A 10,660-nucleotide genomic window follows, 5' to 3' on the forward strand; every position below is an offset into this window, starting at 1 on the left:
ATACAATAAATCCTTAAGCAATGATTATGGGGTAATAAGTAGATGCTGCTTTAAGTTTCTGAAGGCTCTCAATCTGAAGGGCAGGATCATGTTGATATTTTGAAAGCAGTAAGTTTTTATTGTTAAGTATATTTTAGCATATAAACATCACTATGTAATAAGGCAGTGAAGGACAATGTATAAGAATAATGTGAATGGTTTTCTGATACAAGGTGTATTTCTTAAAATTGAATACACTCCAAAGGGAAAAATTAAAGTTGTTATATCAAGAGTTAAAAACCCCACAGACTGAAGGCTGCAACAAATTTGTTTTGTGATGATGTTCCAATGGCTTAAGCACAGTTTTACAACTGGCTGCTAGCTGGCTTTTTACTTTCTGGATGTCTGACTTGGGAACCTATGCTGTGGCGCAGATAACTAAAAAAGGCCTCATAGAGCTTGCACACAAGATGCAGAAAGATGTGAGCTTCCTTTGGAGATGTCCTGTCTTCAGGGCACTGGTGGAATATTTCCCTCTGGCCACTACAGCAATTTTCCAGGCCAGGACACTTTCAAACTTAGTTTGCTCTCTCTGAAAAAAAGATCTGTAATAAGGCACTGGAATGCAAGCGAAAGAAAAGGAGATTCTGTGCCAGGTGAGGAGTGGGGCAGGAACCGTGTTTCCAGCCTCAGCCTCCTCCTGTCACGTGCAGGCAGCAGAGGCAGCCCCTGCCTGGGACCAACAGTCTGGCAGGAGGAGGTAGTGACTGCTTCCTACCTGAAGAGCTGCTTCCCAGGTGGGAGGGTTATGATTTTGAGCAGATGGCACTTGGAAGCAATGGGAATGACCTTGGTGCTATGCATGACACTGCTTGTGAACCCACACGTTTGATACTTAAGGAAAAACACAAAAATAATTCAAAAAAACAACACCTGGCATGTGCACACACCCTCACATGCTCCCCAGCAGTTTGCCAGCATTTTAGCTGCAGATATTATTCCCTATCTCACTCTAAAAATGGGAATAAAGCAGAAGAAGCAAATAGCACATGCATATGTTTATGATCAACTTTTAAAAAATTATCATGAAGCTTAAGGGTACGACTCCATGCTAATGTATTTGCAGATAGCTTGTTTACTTATCATCATATGCTGGCACCCTCAGTGTCATATACCATACCAGCTGCATAAACAAGTCATATATTCAAATACGAGCATGGCACCAATGCTTTCAACAATAGACATTGCATATATTTTAATATAAAGGGTTTAGTTTACAAAATATTTCTGTAAGGTTCAGCACCAACTGTTAGGGAAGATGCATGAAAAATCTGTTTTTCAGCACCACCAGTGAAGCGTTAAGCAGCACACAATCTTTCTTGGCATTTGAGACTCCTTATCTGTCACCTACATCTTGGCTCTGCAGATCAAACGGGATGGTACCGCAGAGAGAGCACAGTTGGTGCTGAAGACCAGAGATGCACACCATATGCATCTCAGGGTTTTATTTGTTTGAAGTGATTGGGGTGAGGAGATCTGCTCACTTGGGACTGGCTCTGGGCAGGTTCCATGGGTTGAACACCTATTAGCAACCAAGGCACAACAGACCTGTTCTTGAAAGCTCTCCCAGCTGTTTTTCACCCCAAAAGAAATCAAGCAAGTGCACTCCAAGACTGGTTCCTGGGTCTGAGCAAACCCCTGCTGCTGGGATGAGTGGGAGACCTTGCCTCAGCAATGTACTACTGACCCATCAGTAAAGCACTGATGTGGACACACCTCCAGCCTGTTCCTGTCAAGAAGTGCAAGTTCAATCTTCCTCACAGGAAGCACCTTTACCATCATCCTGGGATGAATGCAGGAAAGCCACTTTAGGAGCAATGCTACAGAAGTGATATTTACCCATAAGGTAAATGCTACAGCTAGTCAGAAATTGTTCATCATTATTCAGTTAGACTTTCAAGGTGGCTTCAAAACAATTTAAACAAAACTCCCAGCCACCAGCAAAGCAAACAAGCCTTCCTGTAGAAGCTGTATCTTTTCTTCCCAAGGAGCAACAGTTGAAAGGTCCAGCATAGAGTGCCAAAGTCAGGCTTTAAAACGAAGTGCTGTGGGGAGGTGCAGACCACTGGCAGATCTGCTGCCTTCCTGGAGGTCAGCACCTCTGAAGACCACCACACATGATGATGCCGATGTCTGACTTCAGGCAGACAACTTGAAAAATTCTCCAAGAGCTTTCTGTGTATCTATTTTTAGTCCATTAATAATGTGCCTCTAACTTGTGCCAAATATGTGTTTGTTACTGAGAGAATTGTGTGAAGCAGTGGCAAAGCTGCAAATTAACACCACAGAGGATGCAAACAGTAGGAAGAGATTCAGATTACTAGGAAAGGAAAAAAAGTCTCCAAAATACATTTCAGACTAGAAAGTACTCAGAAAACAAATTATTAGAAGAAAGAGCAGAAATGTCAGCAATATTTTAAAAACAGGACTAAGTGGAGCATCAAGTGTTACAAGAAGTGCAGCTATTGGCTTTTCATTAAGAAGACTGAAAGAAAAACCTACAGATCATTACTTCCATCATGATTTAAATAATAAAATCAATCTGGTAGGAAGCCCTAACAGCCTTCTCTCCACTTTTTCATCTAAGAGATGAAATCTTACCAAGTTGTACTGAAAAGAAAGAAAACCAGATTCAGTAAGTATCTTAATCTTATCCAAAACACTTTACTTATGTTAATCCTCAGATAGAGGGAGGCATTTTATGGTACTATGTTATTCTTCATCACTGGTATCATCTGCTGAGAGCTGACATCTGCCTGGAGGTATCTGTCAAGAAGGTCTGAACCTAAGTTTAAGAGGCTGTAGCATCAAGTAGTGGCTGACCGTGGCTTCTGCAGTGGTTGCAGAAATACTGACACTTCCACCTCCACCCTAACTCCAGATGGAAACTGCATCTGGTTAGCAGCAGACAACATCCATCATAGGGTTACCAGGACACACTGTGTATGTAACTTAAACTTCCTTTTCCCCTTTGTGAAAATGGTTACTTAGTACACAAAGACACTGCAATGAATAATCCATGAATCCATCTGAACACCACACAGAAGTCAACACTTTGTAGAGTAGTGCTAAATATATCTAAGTACGCTTATCAGATAATACCATTCTCATTCAACTGCACTTACGTGATGCCTGCTTTTACTTCAAACGTCTGACAAGTTGACAGTGTTTGAAAGCATCACTAATTACAGGACTACCCTTGCTATGTGACAACCTGTAATACTAACTCTATGTGTGTCAGTGTTCTCAACCGATTGGAGGGTGAACACATCCAACTGAACACTTAAAGCAGATCTGGTCACAACCAATATTCATTTACCATCTCCTCAAGAGTGTGACACTGGACAGGAACAGCAACAAATGCATGCACTCAACATGTGTCAAGTGATTTATTTTTGTACTGAGATATAGTATTGATTTCTCTTGATTTTCAGTTCAATGAGTATCTTTTCTAAAATCTGAGTAACAAACTTGGTTTTTATTTAAAAGCATAAATCTCTTCTATGGAAATTATTATTGAGCCTGTAAGCTAAAAAGGAAAGATCCTGTAAAAATATCACAGTTTTGTACAGAAAACAACAAAAATCGGCTTGAATAATGTAAAACATAACTAAAAATCCAAATTGCAAAATCTATTTTTAATCATAAATGTAGTTAAGTGTAATATTTACAATGCATGACATTTTCATGGTAATAAAAAATGCCTATTACTTTGGCCATTATTATGTTAATTGAACAAACAGATCTACTTACATTCATTTTATTAGGACCTAGCTTAAAACTGTTAATATTATTCATTCTTACTCACTCATACTCAGAATATAGCAATTTCAGAACAAAGGCTTTTGAATTCTACCTTATGTAATAATTATAATTTTTTAAATCAAGTTTCTCTGCACTTTTAATTGTAATGGAGGGGTACAATGCCAGGTCCCTGCTACAGCATCATGTCACTATATTGTTAGGATCCTGCCTTTCAAGGGCAGCCCTTCTCCAAGTATTAACTTCTCCAACAGTTCAGAGGCAGCTCAAACACCAGTCCCATGTCCAGCTAAGCCCCTCCAATGTGGTGGGGCGGGACATTTGTGAAGCTCCTGTCATCCCCCAGTTCTGAAATACTGTAGGGGCTCCTGGGTTCCCTGAGTCATGTAGTACAGGCCTTGGGTTTTTCAGTCCCATGGAGAGATTAGTCACAAGGACCCACTACACAAGTATACAGCAGATGTTTCTATAGGTTTAGCAAAACCATTGATGCTCTCTAGCACCCAAATCTGATCCTGCAACACAGGCTCTCGTTCACTGTAAGTAATGTGATGTCTGTATTGCTGTGAAAAGCATACACAGACAACCTAATTCTATCATCTCAGTCTGTGACAATACCAGAGATATGCAGTCACATTTCAATGGGATGTTAATTCTCAAGTTATATGATGGTACTTAAACTAGGAAATTTTTCAGACAATTTAGATGCACAATCTGCCATAAAGCTGCTCATGCTCCTACTGCAATTTTGCATATAAATTGGAAAACTGCTTTTACATGTAAGCTATTGAGTAAACAGCAGAAAGAAGCAAAGATGCTAATTGTCCTTATTAACTCCAAAGCAATATAACATTATTCTCATTAACATAGAAAATATTTTGTAAGTGTATGTGACTTCATCGTAGGGTAAATGTTTGTTAGTAGCAGGACATCTACAAGAGGCACAATGTATCAACATATATGCCTCATCCAACTGTCATATTTCTCTAATTAGATTAATCTCAGCACAGAGCAAAAGGCTGTATTCTACACTATTTTTTTTTAATTCTGCAAATTAAAAATGTGCATTTCTACAACTGCAGGGAGAACTTCTATAATACTTTCCCAAATAAAATACCTTCAACACTAGCTGTTCAGCAAGAAAGAAAGAGAATTAAAAAATTCCAAATAGATTACTTTAATCACATTTTAACCTTTGAGGTAAATAATTTTGAGAATTATATTAAATACTTAAGGTGTATTTCAAAGACTGCATTTCTGAGCAACAGAGAACAACTCTAAAGCCCTTCTCCATAATGGCATTTAATAAAAAAGCAAATTGCACAGATGTGACCATAAACATGATCTTTGCAGTAGCAGCAGTCTCTGGAGAATCCCTTGAGTGGAGCAAAATCTGTAACTGAGTTATTTCTTTAAGACACACTGCTTGTCACCTTTCTTTGGCTTTTCCAGAGAAAACAGTTCAAAACTCACTGTGATGGCACATGTGCCTAAGAGGAACAATTTTACAAACATCCATTGGGAAGTTGACCAAAAAGACTGCAACAGTTAAGTATAAGCCACTGACTTACCTGCCACAGATGCAAGTGTAGGAAGTGTGGCGCATGCCACCTTGAGCGTAGCAGTAGTGCTGGAACAAGCTGCAAAGAAAGAAGGGTGGTAATTAATAATATATTCACAACCACCACAAAAGCAAGCCTTGCCTGAGTACAGCTGTATTGGTGCAAATCCCTGGCTCCCCAAGAAGGCTCTCTGCCCATTTTTCCTCAGTTGAACAGTGGAGTTCCTTCACTCCAATGGCTTGGCAGTCCTGTGGAACATCACATCATCTCCATAGAGCCCATTAAGCAGCTCTGCAGCACAGAAGCAGGGCTTGAGTGCAGCTCAGCAACCTCAAATGCCAAGCTGAGCTCCTTAACAACTCAACATAGAAAGGCAAATTATTGTTTGCAAAAGGCAGTTCTCCTGACCATGGAACAGACAGGATGGTAACAGTTAAATGCTGAAGCTGGCCAAACTGTCTGAAGTGGAGTAGAGAAAACTACTTCTTGCTGCATTTCAGGTGCACAGTCACATCTGTGATCCTTATTTTCAACTCTGCTTCCTTCAGTTTATGGTGCACAGATTCAGCAAAAGTGAATCCAATCAATCCTTCATGGGGAAGGACCTCACCAGAAAACTTCTTAAAATTTAAGCAGAAGCTCTCTCATTTTTACTACCTCTCCAATATCCCCTGCTGAAACCTGAACTAAATAACCCCAAGACTGTGTGAATCCTGAATCACATCTGACCATGCCATACAACCCTGCTCTCCAGACAAGCCAGCAGAACTTGCCCATTATTGCCAAGTCAGGCATCTTCTGCTAGGGTCATGGTTCATGCTGGAGCAGATGGTCTCATGTTTTCATGCCTGTAGCACAACAGACACAGAGAAAACATAAGACTATTCCACTTCAGTTTGTGGTACCTAAACACCTCTATGATCTCCCCTTGGTCAATCACAGAAAAAAATTAGGACAGACTCAATCCCAACAGCAAGAAGATAACAACATAACATTAGGCTGAGCCCTACACAATCTGTAAAGAACATTACAAAACAATTTTGTTTACTTCTGTGTGTGTGAGGGACAGAGAAAGGAAGGGACAGCAGTCCTGTACTCTTCTCTTGCACTGCAATTCTGATGGAGCTGTTAGGCCTTGAATGCATTAAAACATTATAAACTTTACTGTCAAAGTCCTCTTCACATAAGGACAGATGTGCCCAAAGCACAGCAAATACAGGATTAGGTGCTCTTAGAGCCAAGGACATATCAGGGATCCTTTTATTCTTATTGAAGTATGTTCTAATTACAACCCAATTCCCTTTAATACTGAATTAATTTCAAAAACTCATTTCTTGCAGTATTGAAGTCATTTCATTAACCCAGAGTGATAATGGTGATACTCAAAGAATAGACATGTTGTGATTTTGTCCTTCTGCAGCAGCAACCTGCAGAACACAACTCAAATTCTTTGAAGGATACTAAAGACCTTACATGCTTGTAAATACACACCGGATTTTAAAATTACATAAAATGATAGTATTTAAAGAGAAAGAAAATAAAACGTTAATCACACCAGGAAAAAGAAAAGCCTACATTTAGAGACTTAATAAGGAGACCCAGTTTACAAGATCTCTTTTCTGCTTAAAATCCTTTAGTTTTACAAGGTAGAAATACTAATTTTGTAGTGCCCCAGAAACCAATAACAGCAAAGAGTAGGTCAAATGACAGAGAAGCTAAGGAGCAACTCTGATGTGGTGAGATCATAGCAGAGATATCACTAAACTGACCTAATAAAATTTATCTCCTAAACTGTCATTTCCTCTGATGCAGATTATTTTATCATTAAATGGACAATCCGTAAGGAAACAAAGTTACAGACCTACTCTCCCCTAGCAGGCTTGCAGGCATGGTTTACTGGGCAAGATGCAACACTGTGCACAAACACTTTGCACGACAACAATCCTACATTTCTATCACAGGCAGCCCAAATCCTTGCATAACATGTCATAGATAAGTGAAGGATTGCATATCCCTTTAAAGGCAAATGCTGGCTTTTCAAAGCTAAAAAAATGTATATATAGAATTAGAGAAGCTGCTAGTACTTTTTAGTTAAAAACCTGGTTCCACTGAAGTTAATGCAGATTCGGCTGCTTTTTTCACACTAGGATTTCATCATTTACACACTGCAAGAATCTTTATCCAAAAGTCTGATACAAAATTAGAAGATCCAAAATAGTTGGATGGAGTATCATTTACTCTGGTACTCCACATATACTGCAAGTATCACATCTTGAACTTTGCCTGCTCTACCTCATTGGAAGATACAGGCAGTTTTATGTTGCTGGGTGCTTTGCTGTGAATTTTTAATGCAATCAACAGAGATGCAAAAGTTCCTCTTTCTCTTCTTATATCACAGGTTTCAAAGCTTCCTGTCCTGTTTTATGCAGTATTTCAGCTCTGGGCTGGTTTGGGTTTTGAACTGCTTTTGAAACTTTTTTTTTTCTTAAGGTAGAGGTACATGCTAACATGAGTGCACTTGCCCCCCCCCTTGTAAATTTGCTGAGGCACAAGACAGCGTTACCCCTGCTGCTCTGCTGAATCTTGACTACCTTACTGACTATACTGATGAGCGAGAAGAAAACCCATTCTCAGAATAAATCATTAGAAGTAAAAGAAAAAGTATATATTTGCTATTCTTGAGATCTTTTGGAGTATTGCATATACCCAAACAAAACTCCAGAATGCTTTAAAAGCCTCAACTTCGAAACAGCCTTACCAGGCGTTAAAATAAAACATGCTATGAATAATCCTTCTAACAAATTCTAAGAACCTCTCTGATAATGATGCCTGTCTTTGGTCCACTTTGTACTGCTAATGTACAATGACAATTACAATCAGATCTGTGCTATGAATGTAAATTGAATTAAATAAAGAGTTTAATGTCAACAGTTTTCCTAACTTCAGTGGATTTACAGAATAAGGGCACTTAAAGCAGGAGGGCAATGACTTCTATTACACTTTTTGTTTATTTTCAGGTCTTTCTCAACACTGGAATACAACATAGCCATACACACTCTGCAGAGTGTGATTTTTATTTCCCAAAAGAGGTAAAGAAGTAAATCCTACTTTGAGTTCTTGTAATCAGTTCTTCTTGAGTTACAACAAATATTGATAAGAAAACCTCATTTTGTATTTCTCAGCTATTCGCTCCCAAAACTAAGACACTTCTAGATCAAAGAGGTTCAATCTCTAAATACGAACCCAACTGAGTATTTTGGCCTATATCTTACAAAACAGATAAAAAATGTAATTACAGAAAATGCAGTGATTAGGGAGAAAAGGGAAGGAACAAGAAGTGGCAAGAATATCTGACAAAATACCCTATTAAAAACTTAAGCCAAGTTTCTGTAGCGTGTCCCAATACATTCCTCAGTGACACCTTCTGATGTTTCTTCTACCCCAGCCTCACATCCTTAGTAACTACAGCACTGTGGAATGAGGCACACACATAACTTAGGGATGGAGGAACAATTAATTACTCACTCCAAGGTTTCTGATGAAGGATGACCCAAACCACTGAACAACTACATTAGTTTTTCCCATATACCAGAACCACGCCAAGAGCCGTGCCAAGAGCCAGGCTGGACACTGGTAGTTCAGGAACCAGATTCTTGGACTGTGTATCAGAGAGATCTGCTGTCAGAAACGCACCTTGCCTTGTTAAGCACACAATGTATGGAATAGTCAAGGACACACATGCGTTACCATCTCATTAAGGTTCTTCTATTGAAAATACATTTATATAATTATTTTTTTTTCACACTCACTGGTTTGAGGATGTTTCAGATCTACAATAATGTGCTCAGTATAACTTTGAGAAATTTGCCTCCTAATAAAAAGAAACCTTTACATACTTGAAAAATAATATTCTTTGAACACAGCCCTTGAGACTTGCCTTGAAATGCAAGCATTTAGTTTTGAACTATAAATTGGAAACCACAGTGGGTTAAGGGAGATCTGTGCAGAACTTGGGAGTATTTTCTGTAGTGTTTGGTTCCTTTTTTGTTTTGGTTTTTTTTGTGTGTTTGTTTTTTTTTTAATAAGTGCAAGTTGGAAGATATAGGTGAATAACTATTAGTTATCTGTGCACTGAATCACTTTTGAGTTGCAATTAGACTGTGCCCATATGCTTTCATACAAAGTAAGTATCAAGCATAGCCATGAGAGAGGCTAAAATCCAAAGCTCTTCTGAAGAATTCACAAGAGACGAATTTTTCCAAAGCTGATCTTTTTATACCAGAGCTGAAAACCAGAGTTTTGATCATTTAGACACAGAAATATTTTCATATGAGAAAGCTATAAAGCTGAAATAACACTAAATTGTTAAGCTACAGTAAATATAATTTGTCCATGATATCTAAAGTATTTATGCTTAACTTCAAACTGGGCAGGAAGAACCGTGTACACAGGGAAGGAGGCGTCAGTATCAGCCCATGAGGGGACATAAGAGCAGTGCTCCCTTTAATCCCACACTAGACCCTGAGGTTCTTAAACACAGAGCATTTTCCTGTGTTAATCAATTTACTTTGGTAATGTCATTTATTTTGCATGGACAACTAGATGCTCTAAGGCTGTTTATCTAATCCTATTTTCATTTAGTTCACAACACTGTAATATTGCAAAAACATGTCTGATGTTGTTTTAATACGAAGAGTCAGAACTTCATTGCAAAAGAGTAAAGAAGGGCAGTGGAGCAAAGTGGAAGAAATAATCCAGTTTACTATTAATGAATGAATGCTGGATTACAAATTTGCATCAGAATAAGAAAATTAGCACTATGAGCAGATAAACAAGAGTTTCTTCTACATCTTGGAGTCAATATCATTAAAGATTTACAAAAGCAGTGTTATTATTTAAGTGGTCTGCATAACTGGAAATTGTTTAGAACAGAAATTACTGCTCCGTGAACAATGAACAAAACTCATTTCTATGTACTGATTTCTTAAGCCTAACTGTTCATGCTACTTCTAATGAAAATTTGAGAGATTCAAAACACTGGCTGGGTTATTTTGCAAGCTCATGGAGTAGAGCTGCTGAAGCATACTATCAACCAGAAATACTAAAATTAGCTATACCTTGAAGTACCTCTATTTAAAATTGTCCTAATTTGTATCATGCACAAGCAGAAGTAATGTGTTATTTTTTTAAACGTTGCTCCTTCTGAATTCCAATCTAGATTCTGTTCTCACTTTTTGTGTGTTTTCTTTATTTATATGCAGCAAACTCTAGATAAATATCCTTAGAAAAATGTTATT

General features: G+C 38.4%; 1 protein-coding gene across 1 annotated transcript in view; it reads right to left on the minus strand.

Annotated features, from left to right (window-relative positions):
• The window catches only part of PEPD (peptidase D), a 140,943-nt gene that overhangs the window by 56,962 nt on the left and 73,321 nt on the right, over nucleotides 1–10,660 (minus strand). The window contains exon 10 of the mRNA XM_010006227.1: nucleotides 5,373–5,441. Within this exon, the coding sequence (XP_010004529.1) occupies nucleotides 5,373–5,441 (69 nt within the window). The remainder of the gene's footprint in view (nucleotides 1–5,372; nucleotides 5,442–10,660) is intronic.

Source organism: Chaetura pelagica, unplaced genomic scaffold (genome assembly GCF_000747805.2).
Source record: "Chaetura pelagica isolate M959 unplaced genomic scaffold, ChaPel_1.0 scaffold139, whole genome shotgun sequence".
NCBI classification, from domain to species: domain Eukaryota; kingdom Metazoa; phylum Chordata; class Aves; order Apodiformes; family Apodidae; genus Chaetura; species Chaetura pelagica.